Source organism: Rhinopithecus bieti, unplaced genomic scaffold, assembly GCF_001698545.2.
Source record: "Rhinopithecus bieti isolate Rb0 unplaced genomic scaffold, ASM169854v2 scaffold_23405, whole genome shotgun sequence".
NCBI classification, from domain to species: domain Eukaryota; kingdom Metazoa; phylum Chordata; class Mammalia; order Primates; family Cercopithecidae; genus Rhinopithecus; species Rhinopithecus bieti.
This window is the reverse complement of record NW_016811519.1, coordinates 2,642,714-2,663,847: the sequence shown is the minus strand read 5'-3', so window position 1 is coordinate 2,663,847 and position 21,134 is coordinate 2,642,714. Positions and strand designations below refer to the sequence as shown.

Below are 21,134 nucleotides of genomic sequence, written 5' to 3'. Positions count from 1 at the left end.
CAATCTGCTGCCCAACCTCTGCTCACTCCACAATTCTGCTCTGCAGAGGCAACCACTTTCCACTTTTAGCTGCTGCTTTTGTTATTTGCTTTCACATCTACAAATAATATTCAGTATCAGTCATGAAAGATGGGGTAACAAAAAGCCTCCAAATCTGAGTGAGTCAGCTGGGGACCTGCTTCATGTCTCCTCATGCCAGCATCAAGGTGGGTGGCACATTCATCATGAAACATCACCAGTCACTGTGGCAGGAGGGAAAGAAGGGGCACATTACACACTGGCTCATAAAACTTCCATCATATCACTTCCACTAACAATTAGTTCATTAGCCAAATAATTTATATGCTGTACCAACAATTGTGCCACCAGTTTGGAAGACAGAAAGCCAGACAAAATGAAGAATCATGCTGAAAGCCAGAAATTATTGTCTATTTCTGGAGGTATCAATTTTAGACAATATGTATTGAATCCCTGTCTGATATATATGGATTTAGCTCACTTATACTTCTCCCCAACTTCTTTTCCCTTCCCTTCTATATATTGTTACATCACAAAATTTAATTAAATCAATATTCAGTGTTATGACCCTGTAAATGATGTTCACAACTGAGTCAAGTAGTGTACTATAGTTATTTTCCTTTCTTTTGTGTTCGAATTTTTCTTGACTTGTCTTTTATTCTTAATGTTTTCTCAGTCATTATATCAGAACTTTCATATGTTCATCTATAGATTTTTTACTCAAGTATTCATACTTATCAAATAATGTCTCAAACTCATTTTCCTCTGAAGCCTCCCACTCAGTTGAAGACTGAATGCTTTCATGCCTGCTGCATAGCCCTGCTTCTGGGCCCTCCTTGTGACACTTTTTGGGTTGAGTTCCCAGCTACTTGGGTCCCGGTCTCACTTTTCCACAACTCTTGCCTACAAAACAAAGTTTATTCATCATTTCTTCATTCAACATCTTTTGAATGCCTCCTACTTGCCATGGTGTGGGAATCGGGGATGAGCAAGACACAGAGAGAGCCCTTAGGAGCTTTATGGTCTAGTGAGAGCAATGGGAGAGGCAGACTCTTGCCTCACTCTGCTGATATCAGAGCAGAGAAAGTACTTAATTCTACCCATCTCTCCTGCCTTTAGGATCTTCTCTTTATTTTTGATCTAGTATATCTTTTTTACTTAAATCATTTTCTGCTAGGAATATTTAATTGGGTATCAATAACAAAACATTTTTAATTCTGAAAGAATATTATTGGTTTGGCTTTGTTTTCTTATTTACCTCATCTATACACTTTCATTATGTGAAAGTGTAAAATCAGCAACTTTCCTGATTTTAGAAGATACTTGTTGGCATTTTAGTCTGAATTCATCAGTAGAGTGAATGAATGCATTTTTCATTACTGTAAAAACAGCAAGCCTAACCATAAGAGAATCTACTGTGCAATCACAGTTAGCCTTTGCAAAATGCCACTTTTCAGCATTTATGTTTTCTGTGCTCTGTGCCTGGGTATATCATGGAGCAGATGTCTTAGAATTTTGGTTGCACATCCTTTTCGGTGTCCTCAAATGTTGCAATATGAATTATGATGCTTAATGATGTACTGAGTGCTTATAATCCCTCAATATATCAGATAGCTCAAACTATCTCAAACTTGGTAGGTTTTATAGCTATAGCTGTAGATACAGACTTATTTTATAAAGTGCATGATTGCCCTTTCATGTCTATTTCCAAAAAGAATTCGGCTCTCTATTTTTATTCTTCTTTGGTAGAATACCTACAATGACAGTTTTTAAGCCACATACCAAATTTACCATATTGCTGTTTTTGAGTCATAGTCTAGAATATTCTTTGCTGAAATCGTCCCTAAATTCACTACTATATAGTTCATGTATGGAAAATTATTGTTTTCCTCTGAACCCGTTTTCAGCTTAGATTGTCTGAGGCAGGAGAGTGAGCATCTGTTAGAGTAAGGATTCTAGATTGTGCCCTCTGCCACTCAACTTTACTACTGAAGGTCTGTCTCTTAGCTTTTCCTGGAGCTAATTTTCCTCTCAACTCCAAAATGATCTTTACATTCAAATCCTGCTCTGAGATGGAGAGACGGGCTCTTTGGGTGGACTGAGAGTCACCAAAACATCCTTGGTGGGCAGATGTAGATATCGAATTCATCACAACTAACCCAGCATCTGAGCCAAGAGGTTGACTATAAATATGAACAAATAGGAAATAAATGAGGTCGAGGGTATGATGGTGTCTGAAGAGAAGTGGAGGGAGGAATCTGGAGGGCCTACCTTGCCTTAACAAAGGCTTATGGTTTGCTTTCCTGTTCCAGCTGAAATGGTGGGCATGCATAGGTCAACCCTCAAGTAGAACAAACTCTTTTCACTCTTGATGTTCTTCCTTGTGTTTTTGAATTTGTTTTATTCTCCGACCTAGAAAATGTTTCTTCAGCTTTAACGTGGGGTGTTTTAGATATTTTCTGGCTCTGTTAGTTCTATATACAGAAGAATGTCACCAGAAAGAAGGAACGCTAATATTCATTTAGGTGAATTGGCAAGCAAATTAGCTCACAGCGTTTGAAAGTTGAGAAATGAAATTACATATAAATTTTTCTTTTTTCCACAATACTAATGAGCACTTAATTTTTTTAAAAAAAGAAGCTCGATTCTGGGCTGTATCAAATAAATTCCATGGACTAAATCTGCTAGTTTGTTGTCATGACAACCTTCACATGGAGCTAATTAGAAGTTAACTAGGACACTTCTAAAGAGATTGATTCTGGTCTGGAATTGGACAGGATTTCATAGCCTCCATAATCTAATATATTTATTTCTATTACAGTGTAGATTGTTGGTGGGTTATTGAATATAAGGGTGCAGAAAATGTGTCTTTGATTGATATGGGGGGAAGGTAGTGAATCTTATTTTCCTACTCACTCCCTTTTATGTTTTTCCCCCAAAACCCTGGGGTCCAGAATAAGCCAAGAACTTCAGAACACATATATTAATTTAAGATGTATTGGGAGGACTACAGAACAGTTGTTTCAATCACTGTTGGCTTGAAAACCTGTGTGTCCTTTTTTCTAAAGTGAACAACACTGGCTCTGAATGGCTGAGTTACTTTAATCTGTCATTCATAGTTTACGGGAGTGTTCAGAGCCTGTCAGGTGTTCTAAAGTGTATGGAAGATGCAAACCACCCTGATTTTAAGATGCATACACCTTATTTGGAATGGTAGCATACTGATATGAAAAGTTTGAAATATGTTTGCCAAGTCACCTAAGGTTAGTTCAGCAAACATTTATGAAATGCCTGATTGTAAGACAGTTAAAATTAATATATAGGCAGTATATCCCAACTATTAAAGTACTGTGAGAACACAGAGCAAGATACAATTGGAAATTGGCATCATTAACAAATTCTTTTTGAGGAACTATTATGTGCAAACTATTTCCAGGCTTGAGGAGGTGAGAATGTACATAAATCAATATAGCCAGGTCCCTGTCACAGAGGAGCTTAATCAATGTACGAATATGGCCATAGTTACCCAGATGTCATTCCTAATGAGCCCAGCCACCCAGTAGATCTGTCTTAAGAAAGTGTGGCAGTCAGTCTGACATCCAGAACCATGGAAAATAATCTAAATCTTTCCAGTCTCTTATAGGAACATCTCAGGGGGAATCCTTTAGAATACACAGAAAAGTTTCTGTTAAATCCTCTTTTCCCCAGCTATCTTGCTCTCACAGCTCTCTGGCATCCGTAGCATGTCTCTAACATCTGTCTCATTTGGCTGAAACTCCTACACCTTTTCCTCCAACTTAGTCTATACAGAGATTTTTGTTTCTTTTCTCCTTCCCAGTCTGGCTCAGCAATTTATTATGTCATTCAACTTAGTACCTCTGGCTTCTTCCAGTTTTCCTATTTCCCCATTATCCTCATTCTGCACTGTATGGAAGGGTAGAGTTGTAGAATCCTTCCTTCTTGGCAGTGGGGTTATTGATGCAAACTCTTCTAACCGATTGTATTTAAAGTCTCATTTACATAGATTGTGTGTGTGTGTGTGTGTGTGTGTGTGTGTTGAGAGAGAAAGTTGAGCTAGACTTTGTGCTTGCTTAAATAGCTCAGCAGCATTTTCTAGCCCTTCTAGATGGAAATTAAGGCCATGTTTCCTTGCATACCCAAATATCCTATACTGTTTAGGCAATTAGCTGATTACTTGTCTCTTCCTCTCTCTTGACTGTGATTTGCTCAGAGGGTTTATTCATCATTATATCGCCAATATCTAGCCCAGTAACTGAACCGTAGTGCTTCCTTAATAGTTGTTTGTGAAACTTCTAGTTGGAGACCTGTGGAGAAAACTCATTCCAGACTGCAGGTACAGCAAGAGATGAGATATGAAGTCGTGGAACTGAATCTCATATTCAGGGAACAATAAGACATCAGTTGTGGCAGAAGTACAGGGTGAATGTAGTGGGAGATGATCGCGCAGGAAGACTGGGTGGAATTATGTGCCTCCTCTGCTCTGATCTCACCACCAAGTGCTATAAGAGACTGTCTCTCCAATTGCCCTCACTAGGCCATGAGCTCCTTATGTGATCTCTGTGTTTTTTTCATCTCCTATTCCTCCTTTGTGGCCTGTAGGAGGAATTTGATTGATGTTGAATGGATAAATGGTGAAAAAGATTTTGTTCTGTAAGAGAGGGCTGTGGGAAAGCAGGACTGGATCTTGGGGGCTAGGACAAGGTAGGGGCAGCACCTCACCTGGAAGAGCAGCTCATGATCCACCCTGTGATTTGCCAAGACAATCATGGTGGCATGTGAAGGAGAGATGAGGGAAGCAAGAGTTTGGAGGCTAGAAAGCAACTTAGGGAGTATTTCCCTCCCACACATATTATAGAAGGAGGAGAATGATGATTTCAACTAAATCTAAGAATTGGATTTAGTATCTTGGAGTCACCCAGAGGGCCACTGCTCATAGAAATAGCAGATATTCTTTTTAAGGGAGAAATGGCAAAGACTGAGCAAGGGTCATTCTGTGCCTCCCAGCCCCTCGCTAGCTGCAGCACACGTGCATCCAACTGCTTTCCGGCTGGGACTGGAGAGCTCACTGCCGTCCCCTTCTTCATCTCTATGGTAGCAAGGTCGCACAAGGAACTCACAGCCCCAACCTCAAGTCAGCCAATTTCAGAACATGTGTATGCAGTTTACCTCAAGTAATGCCAGAGTAAAAGTATGTCATTGAAGCAAATTTCTGTTTGAAAATTTCTGTTTGCAAAATGTTTAGCTGAAGCAGGCAAAGGCGTTTTTCAGGTAGCATTGCTCTCTTCATCTGTGATGTGAATTGATTAACGACATGGACAGTGTCCATTTGTTTCATGGACAGTGTCCATTTTGTTTCATGGCTCTTGATGAAATCCTTACAGTAACCCATCATGCTGTTGAACTCTTTTATTTAGACTGAAAGCATACCTTACCTAAGCACTCAGTTGGAAATACAGATCCATAAGGGATATATAGGAGTGGATGTGTGTTCCTCTCTATCTGGCAAAGTGGACCAGGGGCCTGGCAAGATCAGCACAGGACACTGGTGTACCCTGACTAGTGCTGGGTAGTCTGCTTGCCCTCCATCACTTTTAGATCCACAGAAGCCAGCCCACTTCTAGACGTAATCACTTCCTACCCAAACTGTTTGAGTGGCATCCTAGCTGATTTCTCTGTCTCTTTCCAGTGCAGTTCACTGCTAAACTGTGGTCAAATTATCTTTTCAAAGCAATCTACCATTATGCCCTCAGACCAGTCCTGCTCTGTTCTCTATACAATAAAATCCAAATTCCTTACTTTCACATGACCTGTTAAAAATTTACCTCTCCGGTGAGAACTCTCACTGCCATGGTTCCTATACACACCTGCAATGAAGATCATATCACCATATCAGCAAATTCCTTGTGTTCCTTGAATGTCCCCTGCTCGTTGCTTGTGTATGACTCTCTCCACCCCACCGGCCCCACGATGCCCTGGTCCCCAGTCTCTACCAGTTGAAATTGCACTATTTTTTTCAAGGGTTAGTTCCTATGACCCTTACTCCAGGAAGTCTTCCATGTTTATAGTACTAAGAATTATTCTCTTCCACATCTAGAATCCTAGACCCTGTCATAACTGCCTGTGTTCTGAGCACATTCTGCTTGGTATTTTATTTAGTTATATATGAATCTGTTTTTCTGAGTAATTATAAATATTTGGAGGAGAAGGTCTGTTTCTTCATCTTTGTGTTCCACAGCACCTAATATAATGCCTTGAATATGTTTGTTAAATTGAATTGAATTATCTATGGTTTTAGAACCCTGAAATTTGGCCTTTTCCTTGTTTTTGCATTTGTTTAAACTTAGATATAATGGAGTTTTGGGGTTTTGAGTTCAGGTGTTGTTTGCTTTTTTATTTCAAGTTTTTACCAGTATTGCTCAGTTATTTAAAAATTAATGTACTTTTATCATTTTAGTATTCTAAATGCTGGTAAATGTGTATATATATTATATATATGTGTGTATTATATATAATATATTATCAGAAAGCAAATTTTTGCTTCCTTCAGTCAGACACTGGCAACATTGTGAAGTAGGCATAGTTAATCCCTGACAATCATGTAGTTATGACTTCTTCAGTTGTAAGTGAGGAAAAAACTACTCACACTAACTCAAGTCAATTAGGTTTGGTAGGTAGGTAGTGTTTGTCAGGATGAGTTGAGTATGGTCATGCATAGACAAAGACTGGAACCTGAAACAGTGGCCTCACAGAAATTTGAACTGGCGGATCAGGAGCCAAGACTGTGCTCAGTGCTGCAGGGGGCGTGAGTTCTCACTCATCTCCATTTTCTCCTCTGTCCTCTCCCACATTGGCCTAATGGCTGCCTTCTCCAACCCTGCACCTGGACCTTTCAGTTCATGCTGTCAATACTGACTGTGTGTCTCTCATGTTGTTCTTCCTTACATGAAATCATATGATAGGGAATCTGATGGATTCAAACTGTCTATGGGTAGGTCCCTTGTGGATTGGGTGTCCACACGTGAACATGGCTGCAGCAGGGTTGTGGGCAGTGTCATCATGCTGTTGACTCTCTTCCTTTTTCATTTGCTCTTCCCCTGTCTTCTGTAATCCCCAGTCATTCTTTGCTGCAAACCCTTTCAGGCATCTGAAACTCTTTATTCCAGGGCTCTCTTCTCAGAAGAAAAGTAATTTTTCAAAACCTTATTTAGAAAAATAATTATTTTCAAAATCTTATTTTGTACAATTAGATACAATTCAAACAAGCCTAATTACTTAAGGGGTTATGACTTCTGAGCCCTCTGTCTTATCCTGGAAACAAAGGTTAGGTGATGATCAAGAAAAGACAAATGAAATAGTTTATAATTAAATAGGTAATATTTAGGTTTCTAATAATATCAACCTCACTGTATTACTATCTTCTTATTTCTAGGACATGATTATTCAATGTTGCTCTGAAATAGCATCTCTGTTTTTGAATGATAAAGAGCCAACACCACTATCTGAGGTATGTATTTCTCCTTTTAAATTGTGTCAAATTCACTCACAATTATTATTGCTATGGAAAAGGAAATATAGAAAACATCTAATTGTAAGTATCAAGAGCCTAACCCTCCTTATTAATGAGAAAAAGTGATAAACATGAGTTTACAATAGCACGTTATTTAGGTTAAAATATTCTGTATTCAAAAAACATTTAACTAATACAAAAAACTATAAACAGGATAATTTTTAAAATCACCTCAAATCTACCATTCACAGAATAACCCCTATTAACATTTAGAGTATATCTAGAATTTTCCTTATGTACAGATAAACTTTAGAATTTTTATATTGATGGTATCATGCTTTACATGCATTGTGTCACTTGCTTTTTTCATCAAATAATTTTGTGGATAAATTTTTATGTGAAAAGTCTACTTTGTCGTATTTAATGCCTGCATAATGGTTTCTTTTATGTATTTGTTGTGTCAGGTACCATTTACATAGCTAGATCTTTATTGATGGGTCCTGTAGTTGATTGATCCTGTACATACATATTTCATTCTTCTGTATTACCTCTTCAGAGTTAATTCTTAGGGATTGGATTTGGAGTGAAAAAGTATATGTACATTTTTATTATAAAATATATATAATACAAATTTAAAGTTTTAACCATTCTAAGTATACAGTTCAGTGGCCTTAAGTATATTCACAATGTCGTGCAACTGTCACCACTATCTGTCACTGTCCAGAACTTTTTCATCCTTCCAAATAGAAACTTTATATCCATGAAACAATAACTCCTCAATTCCTCCTCCCCCACCACCCCAGCTCCTGGTAACCTCTATTCTACTTTCTGTCTCTATGAATTTGTCTGTCCTAGATACCTCATATTAGAATCATACAATATTTGTCCTTTAGTGTCTGGCTTATTTCACTTAGCATAATGTTTTCAAAGTTATCCGTGTCGTAACATGTCCTACTATTTTATTCCTTCTTAAGATTGACTAATATTCCGTTGTATGTATATACCACTTTTCTTCATGGATTTACCTGTTAATGAACATTTGGGTTGTTTCCACTTATGGCTATTGTAAGTAATATTGCTATGAACATTAGTGTACAAATCTGAAGCCTTGATTTCAGATCTTTAGTGCATATACCTAGGAGTGTAATTGCTGAATCATATGGTAATTCTATGTTTAACCTTTCGAAGCACTTCCAAATAGTTTTCCTAAGCAGCTGCACAATTTTATACTACCACCAACAATGCATAGAGGTTCTAATTTCTCCGCATTCTTTCCAACACTTTTTATTTTCTGGTTTGTGTGTGTGTGTGTGTGTGTGTGTGTAATAGTAGTCATCCTAGTGGATGTGAAGTGGTATCTTATTGTGATTTTGATTTGTATTTCCTTAATGACTAATGATGTTGAGCATCTTTTCATGGGCTTATTGACCATTTGTGTGTCTTCTTTAGATAAATATCTCTTCAATTATTCACCCCTTTTAAAATTGGTATATACATTTTGATGTATTACAGCAAATTAATCCTCCAGAAATGTTGCACCAACATTTCTCTCCTGTCAATAGTAGATGAGAAGACCATTTACCCACATATTCATCTCTACTAGTTTTCTGGGTTTGTTTTGGATTTTGTTTTCTTGAGACAGCGTCTTGCTCTGTCACCCAGGCTGGAGGGCAGTGGTGCGATCTTGGCTCACTGCAACCTCCACCTGCCTGGTTCAAGTGATTCTCCTGTCTCAGCCTCTTGAGTAGCTGGGACTGTAGGCAAGCACCCCACACCTGGCTAATTTTTGTATATATATATTTATTTTTTTTAGTAGTGATAGGGTTTCACCATGTTGACTAGGCTGGTCTTGAACTTCTGACCTCAAGTGATCCGTCAGCCTTGGTTTCCCAAAGTACTGGGATTACAGGTGTAAGCTGCTGTGCCCAGCCCATCTACACTAGTTTTCCTCCTCCTCTTCTAATGGTTGAAAGCATGACAAATGAAAAATAGTATGTCATTATTGTATTTTTTTTTGTTAATAGTTCTTATGTTGGTTGGCATTCGTGTTTCTCCTTTAGCAAAATGGTATTTATTCATTTACTCAGTTGACAGATGTTTAGAATGAACTACCTCTGTGTCAGTAACTCCTTTCTGTGCACTGAAGAGCTAGCTGTGAACCAGCAACAAAGATTCCACTCTCCTAGAGCTACTGTTTTCGTGGCAGGAAATAGACAGTAAACAAATCAATAAACGAGATAATTTTAGATTTTGTTAAGTGCTATGCAGGAAGAAAACAGAGTGATATGTTAGAGTAGGGGTCAGCAAACTATAGCCTATGAGCTGTATCTGGTGACTCCCTGTTTTATAAATAAAGTTTTATTGGACACAGCCTTGTTCATTCATTTACTTATGATCTATAGTTGCTTTCACATTACAAAAGCAGAGTTGGGTAATTCTGGCAGAGACTGTATAGCCTACAAAGCCTAACTTATTTATTATCTCACCCTTTACAGAAAAGGTTTGCTGGTCCCTGTGACAGAGAGTGACAGGGAATGGGGTCACAGTTTATATAGGGTGGTTAGGGAAGACTGAAGACTTCTCTGAGGAGGTGACATTTGAAGTAAGACCTGAAATATTATACTGTATTTTTTCCCATTAGCTCATTATCTTCCTGGGGGCAGAGGTGATGCTATCTTCATCTTTTGAGTTCTTACAGTGCCTTGTACACCACATCTCTTGGTCATTGGTTCTTGAATTGAATTGAATTTCCTTTCATTTTGAACATCTGAAATTTAATCTTTGCTTCACTTATTCATTTGGCCATTTATGTCCTTTCCCACTTTTTAAACAGGGAACTTAATTGTTTATTATGGAAATGTATAGACTTACTGTGGTAGACCACTGATAATAAAATCAAGCTTAAGTCTAATTTTGGATAAATTGCAGTTAAAAATAGGTCTCTTCTTGAATTGTAACTCCCACAATTCCCATGTTTCATGAGAGGAACCCAGTGGGAGGTAATTGAATCACGGGGGTGGTTCTTTCCCGTGCTGTTCTCCTGATGGTGAATAAGTCTCATGAGATCTGATGGTTTTAAAAATGGGAGTTTCCCTGCACGAGCTCTCTCTCTTTGCCTGCTGTCATCCATGTAAGACATGACTTGCTCCTCCTTGCCTTCCACTATGATTGAGAGGCCTCCCAGCCACATGGAACTATAAGTTATTTAAAGCTTTTTCTTTTGTTAAAAAAATATAGGTTATAAAGAATAATTTGTTATAATAAAATATATGATTTATAATGTCAATGGACCTTGGTTTCTGACAGGTCTAGGTTGGAATCTCAGCCTTGAGTCTTGTTAATTCTGTGAACTTGGGTACGTTATTTAACTTCTCTAAGCCTCAGTTTTCTCATATGTAAAAAAGTACAGATTCCAACCTCTCATAGTTGTTGTGAAGATTAAAGTAGATAATATATTTTCAGAATTTGTCATAAGGCCTAGTAAAAATAATTGTTTAGGAAATATTAGCTGTATAATAATCATCATCATCATTATTATCATCATCCCCACTATGGTTTTACCCTCCATGTGTGAATTCTTCATCCCCTAGTCAACTAGTTTTAAGAACAATTTTAGAATCCAAGTTTGTTTTGAAATATTTATAGAAAAGGAGAGGACAAATGTGAAAGGTACTATTTTCTTTGCCTGTAATTTGGATTATTGTTGAATCCTGTAAGAATTAGGTCTGTGTGCAGGATCCCAACATGAGATCCCAGCGGTGAAAGAGCTGCCCATCCAAGATGGAAGATGGCTTCCAGCTAACTTCCACTGAAAACAAGACTCACCAACAGTGCTGGGATGGTAAATGGTTAGGCAAATGAAATTACACGCCTTCGTGAAGCTGTTTTTGTCACTAGCAGGAGCTCTTGCTGTGCAATTTGGTTCCTTACTGAACATACCTATTGCAAATTACCTTTGCCTATGTTAACTCTTCCTAATTAAAATAAATATTGACATGCACGGCCTGTGACAAAAGAAACTGAGAATAGCAAAAGATGAAGGAAGGGAACAAATGCCCCATGCTCTCCTTGTTAGTGATTAATCATGGAATGTCAATAACCATTACATATGATTTCTGGTAAGGCAGCAATAAAAAGCATTTTTAATTGCCTGTGTAGGTTCCAATTGTTGCAGTTTCTAAGTTGTCAGGTAGGATTCAAACATGACACTAAAAATATTCTTGTTCTCATGGTGACTGACCATGGAATGGGCTAAGTTCTTTAACAGAATCTCCTATCTGTCGGTAATTATTGACCACCAGCTGCATATAGAACACTGGTATAGATACTTTTGTGGCTGCAAAAGAGGTGTAGATTAAGGTTCCTGTAGTTAGCAAAATGAAATAGTTTCATATTGTTCCCATGATACAGATAAATTTGCCTAATCAGTTACACACACATACGTGTGTGTGTGTGTGTGTGTGTGTGTGTGTGATTTGAACGAACTGGATTCATACAGAATCAGTATGGAGAGGAGGTGCCTAGGAGCAGATCATGATTTGAAAGTGGAAAAGGTTATCCTAGGTCAAGATATCAGATATATTATATAAGGAGATTGCAAAGCAGTTTTTCTTGGCTGCTTGAGTTTGGTAGAATTTTCTTTTTTAATTCAAGATTTTTTGCCAGGCCTAGCATAGTGCGTGACAAACAATAATGATAATAGTCATGAAAATGCAAGTATTTCTACAGCTAGTAGTAATATTAATAGTTAATACTAAATACTTATTGAGCACATGGCATGTGCAGACATTATTTTAAATAAGTTAATATTTTAAATATTTAATATGACAAGAGCCGTATGACGTTGGTTATCATTATTATCCTTGTTTTAGAGATGAGGAAACTGATGCATAGGAAAATTTAGCAGAATGTACAAGGTCTCGCAGCTTGATAAAAGTAGAAGGCAGGAGTCAAATATGGGTCTGCTTAACTCTATACTTCTAACTAGACTACACTCAGTAGGTGTTTTACTAGAATAGTAGGAGAAGACACTGCAGGGAATTGAGGAATAAATAAGGGGTGAGAAAGTAGGGGTGAGAAAGTGAAGGTTGAAAGTGTAGATTAGTCTTTAAGAAGATTTGAGAGGGTAAGAAAACAGCTTGAGAGAGACACAGTCATGGGAGGGTGTTAGGATAGTAGCAGTCAAGGGAGGCTGTTAGTGTTACAGATCTTTGGGGTATCGCTTTTCTGGCCTGAAACCTTTGGCCAATGGTGCCTTTGCCTGAGTTTTGCTTGGGCCCACTGGGCTTGCTCTGTACAATAGCAGGCTGCGCTTGGCTCATGCTACTGACCTGGATCCCATGCCTGCCAAGGGCAAGTGAGGTGTGGAGCAGCAAGGAGCGTTTGAGCAAGCATGGGGTCTGGCCACTGTGCAGTCAGACATGCTGGCTGCTGCAGTGTGGCGGGCAGCTCTAGGTGCTGGATGGGCACCAGCTTTTTGCAAGGCTGCAGCTGGACCAGGCACACCAGAAGCAGCTTCGTTGGTTGTCAGTGGGGAAAAAAGTGGTGTCCAGAAGCCTGGAGATGCCAGGAACTGCAGGACCTCAAAGAGGAAGTAACAGCCTTGGCTTGGGGATCTCCCAGGCCTGGGCTCCCAGAAGGAACGCAGCTCTTCTCTTCTTCTTTTCTCCTGCAACATGGCAAGCAAAGGGCATGTTTCAGCCTTGTTTGTGTTACAGCTTTTTCAGCCCTGCCACTTGGCAGTCCTGAGTTCTTGTCCTATGACCAGGAAGAATGAGGTAGGCAGACAAATGGAGGGTGGTGAGCAAGATGAAGAGGAGGTTTATTGAGCAATGGAACAGCTCACAGGAGACCTACAGCAGGTGGCTCCTTTTTGCAGCCAGGGTGTCCCAATGACTGTTCAGCTCCTAGCAGAGGGGAGACCCTGGAGTGGGAAGCTCTTCTCTGCAAGCAGGTCATCATGTCGTCTCTGCAACTCTCAGCAGAGGGAAGGCTCTGGATTGGGTTGCTCCTCTCTGTAGGCAGGTTGGCCTGATGTTTGCAGCTCTTATCAGAGAATAGGCCCTGGAGTGGGTTACTCCTCTTTGCAGTGGGTAGTCCCAACGTCTCTGCAGGTCTCTGAAGCTCTCAGCAGAGAAGAGGTCCTAGATTGGGTAGCTTCTCTCTGCTGTTGGTCATCCTGATGTCTCCTGCTATCAGCAGAGAGGGTAGCTCCTCTCTGCACCTGGATGTCCCATCATCTACTCTGCCCTGGCTGAACCCTGGGCTTGTATGGGCCTCAGAGGGAAGGAAGCACATGCCAGTTGGTCCATAGGTGGCCATGGGTGGGCCCAGAAAAGGCACCACAAGTCCCCACTCTGGTGAATGGTACTGGCAACCCAGCCCCCAGCCTTCAGGCCCTCCCTGGCCTGAAAGTGGGACCTTGCCAGGGACCTGCCCCCTTCTGCCCAGGAACCTGTCTGCCTCCTGCTGCCATTCATTACATCCAGGCTTGGCCCTGACTTTGCTCTGTGATTGGAGCAGGTGCCAACAGCAAGGAGAAGCCAGGCAGTGGGAGCAGGCACTTCCAAGCTGGGCCTCCAAGAGATGTTAGGGGATGCCTGAAGTTTTACAGGCTGCAGTTTGGGCACAGCTGCAGTGTTGCTAGGAGGTGGGAGTTGGAGTGCGGGGATCCTGCCTGCCTCCAATGGAGTGGAGTGAGAGGCCCAGGTCTACAGCCCTGGTTTGGGCAGCTGCAGCTATCCCTGAGAGTGTGGGGCTCCCACTGGCTCCATGGAATGTGCAGCCCCAGCCATGCCTCCCTGCTGCAGCTGGTGTGATGGCAGTGGTAGGCGATCTGGAGTGGTTGCTGCCATCATTAGGATAGGAGCAGTCATAAGGGAAAAGAATTAGGAGAGATAGAAATTACCTGTATAGGGGAGAGAAGGACAAATGATGGAACAGAGCCCTAAGTGACATGGTAGGGAACAGAAAGACAGCCACAGCACAAGTAGGATAGTTGACTAGAAGCAGAGGAAAAACATCTCTTTCTTTAGGTCTCTGAGTGGCAGATCAAGGTGGAAAAAGATGTAAGTTTGTAACAAAAGGGCAGGAGAAGCTGGGGAGTTCACCCAGTGGTTTTCAGTTTTTCAGTGAACTAGAGGCAAGTTTATCTACTGTTGGAGTCAGGCAATGGGCTGAGGGAATGGTCTTCAGAGAGATGAAGATCTTGAATCTCATAGTCATTGAGTGTAATGAGTGAGGAAGCTGATCCTGGGAAAATATAAGGATTGAGGGCCACATTGAAATGTAAAAGTCGTAAATTGGTTGGGGTATTAGGCTTCCTGGCTTTTGATCTTTCTTTAACTACACTTAGCTTCCTCAGTGTAGGAATGGAGTTGAAAATGCCAGTAGAAGCATGTTGTTTTATTGGGCAGGTGCAAGAGGAAAGCAGAGGCACGTGGAGATAAGATTACTAGCAGGACAGTTGACAGTGTGTGAGAGGCTGAGGTGGAACGGAGCAGCTAAGAATCTGTGCTGTGATAAATAAAAAATGCCTGTCCTTTACTCTGAAAAACATCACTACAACGTAATATCTCCATTTTTTTCTCAAGCTCCTGTTGAACATAAATTAATTTATGCAATATGTTTTCTTTTTGAATTTAATCTAAACATCCTTAATAATGGTTAAATTCTACTGATTTACAGTACATTATCAAGTGCATTATTAATGTGCGTTCCATTTTATATGGTTGAATTTAGTACGTTTATGGTCTCTTATTTCCGATTTTTAAAATTATGTTTTTTGTGTTGTTTTGTTTTTTACAGACAAGATCTCACTTTGTCATCCAGGCTAGAGTGCAGTGGTGTGATTATAGCTCCCTTTAATTTTAAACTCCTAGGCTCAAGCAATTCTCCTGCTTCAGCCTTCCGAGTAGCTAGGACTATAGGCACATGCCACCATGCCCAGCTATTTTATTTTATGGCAATGGGGTCCCATCGTGTTGCCCAGGCTGGTCTCCAACTCTTGGTCTCAAGTGATCCTCCCACCTTGTTCCCCCAAAGCACTGGTATTACAGGTATGAGCCACTGTGCCAACCCAAAATTATAAATTTGATATGTTTATGATCAGATATTGATAACCACATGCTGGTTACTAAAATAATTACTATTCCAGTATGTTAACATACTTTATTTAGGCATTTGCACCTTTAATTTTATGTCTCGTATGTTGATTCTATCATGTGACTATCTGTATCTTATCACCCCCCCATAACCTCTATGACTCCTGCCTGTCAGCTGCAGTGATTGCTCTGCAGTGCTAGCATCTTATCTGGTAGTGAGTTACCATGTAAAAATTAGTAATAACACATCCAGTCTATTTTAACCTAACTCAAACAGCTTTCTTTTCATCAGTTTCCTCTCCAGCCCATGGTTTATAACTTTGTACTTAATTGTTTTTATCAAAATAAATGTGTTATTATGATGTGCTTCCATATTTGTCTCCTGTACAAGTGCAGGTTGGGTCTTACACAATGAGATAGAGTCTTGCTATGTTTTATTCTCAGTGCTTTGCCCAGTGTTTAGTCTCCAACAAATGTTCAAAAAAATGTTTGTTAAATGAATGAATGACTCATGATACATCTTCTAGAGATAGCCCTGGGCTGCAGTTCTAGTCCTGCCATTAACAGTGATTTTGAGGCCATCGATTTCAGTTATTTGTACAGTAAACATATGTGAAGTGCCACCTTTGTACCAGCCATTGGGCTAGATACTGGGGTACAGGAGTAAAAGCCAGAGTTCCTGCTTTCAAGAGGGCCCACAGATTAGTGGGAAAGACAGACAATTATAGAAGCAATTACAGTACATGATTGGGAAAAGAGGCCTGAGAATTAAGCAGCACTCCATGGTTCTTCTAGCATTCTCTCACCATTTCTCTGCAGATGATACACTTCTGATATGTTTTTAGAAGGGTTCACTAGTTCCCTCTATGAAGTTAAGTTAGTGGGTGCTCTTATGGCCCATCATTACAAATTTTAATTGCTTTGGAAAATGATTGGAAAGTAGTAGAATATCCTTAGAAAGATACACACATGATCAGGGCATTTATGAAAGCATTTTCCTCTGATTAGGAAGACTTTTGGAAGACAAAGCAGAAAATAAGCCTTAGCTTTGGCAGTAGGCTCAGTGGTGAGGGTATAATTTATGGTTTTGCTCAGGGGATGAAGATAATGAGACAAATCCTAAAAGCCCTGGATGCAAAGACAAAGTAAGAGAGAAGTTAGAAAAAAAAAGTCAACTCAGTTTACAAGCTGCAGCTGAGTATAAGGCACTAGGCTGGACTCACTGGAGGAATCAGAGGTGGTGTATTAGTCCATTTTCATACAGCTATAAAGAACTGCCCAAGACTGGGTAATTTATAAAGAAAAAAGGTTTAATTGACTCACAGTTCCACATCGCTTGGGAGGCCTCAAGAAACTTACAATCATGGCAGAAGGGGAAGCAGTCATATCTTACATGTGGCAGGAGAGAGAAAAAAAAAAGTGAGGGGGGAAGAGCCCCTTTTAAAACCATGACATCTCATGAGAACTCACTCACTACCATGAGAATGGCATGAGGGAAACTGCCCCTATGATCCGATCACCTCCCACCAGGTTCCTCCCTCAACGCCTAGAGATTATGATTCAAGATGAGATTTGGGTGGGGACACAAAGCCTAATGATATCAGATGGGAAAGACAGAGTCCTTGACCCAAAAAGGCTGACAGTCTAGAAAGAAGGGATGTGGCTTGTGCTTACTTACAAAGACAATGGTTTTGTGTTTAAAATGGATGATTGTTTTGCACAAAGATGGGGAGAATGAGGTGGGCCAGGTGAAAAGACTTGCCCAAAGCCACACAGCTGGTAACTGTCATAGCCGAGTCGGGCAGACTCCAGAGCCTGTTGTTAACTGTTGTCAATATACTTAAGATAGCTCTGTTGAGCCTTTTCAGTCTGAGGATTCTTGCTTATTCAAATGGAGGGGCTAGATTAATAGTATGTCCCTGAGAGAGAGTTAGAATCAGGATTTCTGAAGCAATATGCATAGTGATTAGTGGACAGACTCTGGAGAGCCGAGTTGCCTGGCTCCAAATCCCACCTCAGCTCTATTTTCTAGTTGTATAATCTTAGGCAACTTGTTTAATCTCAATGCTTTGATTTCTCTGTTTGTAAAATAAGAATGAAAATAGTGCTTACTTTACAAGGTTGTTGTGTGGATTAAATGAGTTAATCCATGTAAAACTCTTAGAACAGTGCCTGCCACAATGTAAGCAAAATAGTTAGTTACTATTACTCTCATTGAAGAGCTATCTGATTTCACTTGGAATGAGACCCTTACAAGTAGATTTAATTCCCTAAGGAGTGGCTGTGGCAGAAGAACACCACCAAGTGTAGGAGGAAGCCCCTGAGTATACTCATGAAACAGGGCTAGAATAATGCAAGTGCAAGGAATGGCTGCATGCATCACTTTTAACCACGCATATTCCCACTCCCATCTGTCCCTGTTCCTTTTGTTATGTAACAAGACACCCCAAACTTAATGGCGTAAAACAACCACCATTTATTAGTTCAAGGATTCTGTGGGTTACTTATTGGGAAGGGCATAGTAGAGTAAGTTATTTCTGCTCCACAGTATCTGGGATATGAGATAGTTTGGCTGAGAAAACTAGAAAGCTGGGGATGATTCAACTGCTGGGGGCTGGAATTACTGAAGGCTCATTTAGTTTGGTGCTTGATGCTGGTTGTCAGCCATCAGCTGTTGGTTGTTGGCTGGGGGCTGAGAACAGACTTGGGCTGTGGTCTGGAACATAACTCGTGACCTCTCTCTGTGACTGGTTGGGCCTCCTCACAACGTGGTAGCAGAGTTTCAAGAGTGAGCCTCACAAGAGAACGAGGAAGATGCTCTATCACCATCCATGCCCTAGCCTTAAAATCACATAATGACTCTTCCTCAGTAGTGCAGAATCCACTCTGATTCAAGGTTGGACATAGATTCTACTCCTTCACCGGAGGGCTTGTAGTCAACTTTTAAGAAGGGAATGTGGTTTGCAAACTATTGTTGCAGCCATTTGGGAAAAATGCAATCTACCATGACATCCAAAAAAACTAGGTCTTTTCCTCCTCTGAGCAAGGGGGTCTTTTAGGAACCTGCTTAGGCAATTTTTGAGTGTGTTTAGACCCACAGGGTAGAGGATAAACTAGATGGATTCTCAAAGCAACCTTTGAAATAATCTATGCAGTTTTTTCTGGGTGCTGGATGAGGTTTGCTTGCATGTACCCCTATTGATGTGGAAAAGCTTCCACTTCATTTTTTTCTAGCATGTAAAATCCTGGAGGATGGTGCTAGGCTATTTAATATCCATTGGCAAATTTCATTACATTACTGTATGACCCTCGGTTTCTTTGAAACAAGATTTCCCAAATGGTAGTAATGACAGTACTCTCTAAACTGTCATTTACAAGCTTCCACATATTCTGTAGTAGGTAATTAGTAAATATTTAAAAATTAATTATATTAATATACCTCCTTCGGTTAAGTTGAGAGCTACAGACTTTCTTTCTTTTTCTTTGTTTCTTTTTTTTTTGTATGAACCAAGACATGTCTGAATAAATTTTATGGGCATCTATAATTACATCTTTCTTCTGTGAGACATTATCATTCTGTCCTCAAGTGAAGAGTATCCTTTGTATGTAAGTTCATGAGACATCCACTTAATATTCTTATATTCTTTTGAAGACAATGCCAGATGACATCAATTCCACGCTACTTTTAAAACACAGCACTGACTTTGATTCCATCCACTTACTGTTCACTTCTAACTGTCAAATTTGGCTAAGGCAAAAAGAAAGACCTTAAGAAAAGGCCAGGCTATTAATGTGCTTTTCAAAATGCTAAGAAAAGGCTAAGCTGTTTATAGCATGTCCAAAACTCTCATCTCTCAGAGATTGGCCAGCAATGGTGTCAGGGTGAAATATGCTGTCCTTCATCAAGGAACCTGGAGCCTTTGTGTTATCTGTGCTCAAAGTAGCAGTTCCACTTTTGTTAGATGTGCAGTTTGGGGGTATAATACTTGGATATAATTTAAACTGAGATATCATGAAGAACCTGATACTGTGTGTTTACTGTGAACGTGATGAGAAGTATATGCACGCCTTGATAAACCAAGTCTGGTCTCATTCTGGATACAACTGCACTGCAGCCTCAAAGGCACACTTTCCTGAAGTTTAGTCATTTTGTGTACCTTCACAGCAGGTGAGAGACAGGGGAGTCATTAGCAAATCTGTTCATTGCTTTCTATTTTGCTGGAAATCGAGTTCAATGTTTAGTTTCCTTTCCTTCATTCAGGTTACCAAATAGTTTCACCTTGGCTGGAAAACTGGACCTTTAGCAATGGAATTATATTTTCCTCTTAGGAGGATGTTTGATTTTTGCCTCATAGAGCTGAGTCAATTGGCAAAGCTTTGGAAAGTCTCCTGACAGATGTTTTTAAATTTAAATAAATAAAAAAGAAGCAGGCATGAATTTACCCATTTCCCTTGTTGACTTTGGGCATGAGCCATTTGAGATTTTTGCATCTATTCTACCTATATCTTAAGCTGCTAATGCCATTATGTCCTTTTCTCAACCACTTGTAGCATAGTACGTTAGGAAGAGCACTCAGCACACGTTCTAATCCCAGTTTTGCCCTTGTGAACAAGTCAGTAGTCCTGAAAGACCTCAGGTCAACTAGATTCTGTTGAAAGTCTCTGAAGCAATGTATCTTGGTTGACAAAAACATAGTTTGAGTCTTGGTTCCGCCACCTATTGGTTGTGTGACCTTGGACAAGTTACTTCCCTATGCATCACTTTCTTATCTATAAATTGGTGAAAGCTGTTTCTCCCATAGGATTATGTTAGAAGCAATATTTAACACATTTAGTATAGCGCCAGTACAATGCCAGTGGTAAGCATTCAATACATTGTGGTCATCTTTATTTTTCCAGCCTTAAAATAATGTGAAGTGAATCATTTGTTCATTTGACCTTTAACAACTCCCTTCATTAGTAACTCTTACTTAGCCTATCTAAATGTTTGTAAATTTCAAAGAGTAAATGACCATTTTGATATGTATCATCATTTTTTTGGTAAGTATTTGTGGCAGGTAACACATGTATCCTTGATATTATTTTTCAACCATCCTTTTAAAATTCAACTTTATTTTGAGATGATTGTAAAGAGTCACATGTAGTCACAAGAGATAATACAGTGACTGTGTATCCTTTACTCGGTTTCTTCCAATGGTAACATCTAGGAAAAGTGTTGCATATCACACCCGAATATTGACAGTGATACAATCAGGATACAGAACATTTCCATCACAGCAAGGATCCCCTCTGTTGTCTTTTAATAGTCCTGTCCCCTCCTTAACTCCTGGCAACCACCAATCTGTTCTCCATATTGGCAGTTTTGTCATTTCAAGAATGTTACATGAAAGGAATTGTACAGTATGTAACATTTTGAGATTGGCCTCTTTTCATTCAGCTAAATACTGTGGAAAGCCATTAAACTATTCTTTTGATGAACAAAAAGA

The 21,134-nt window shown here is 39.8% G+C and overlaps 1 protein-coding gene across 1 annotated transcript in view; it reads left to right on the top strand.

Annotated features, from left to right (window-relative positions):
* CFAP54 (cilia and flagella associated protein 54) overlaps positions 1–21,134 on the top strand; it is a 374,000-nt gene that overhangs the window by 319,321 nt on the left and 33,545 nt on the right. The window contains 1 exon segment of the mRNA XM_017893969.1: positions 7,469–7,543. Coding sequence (XP_017749458.1) covers positions 7,469–7,543 — 75 coding nt within the window.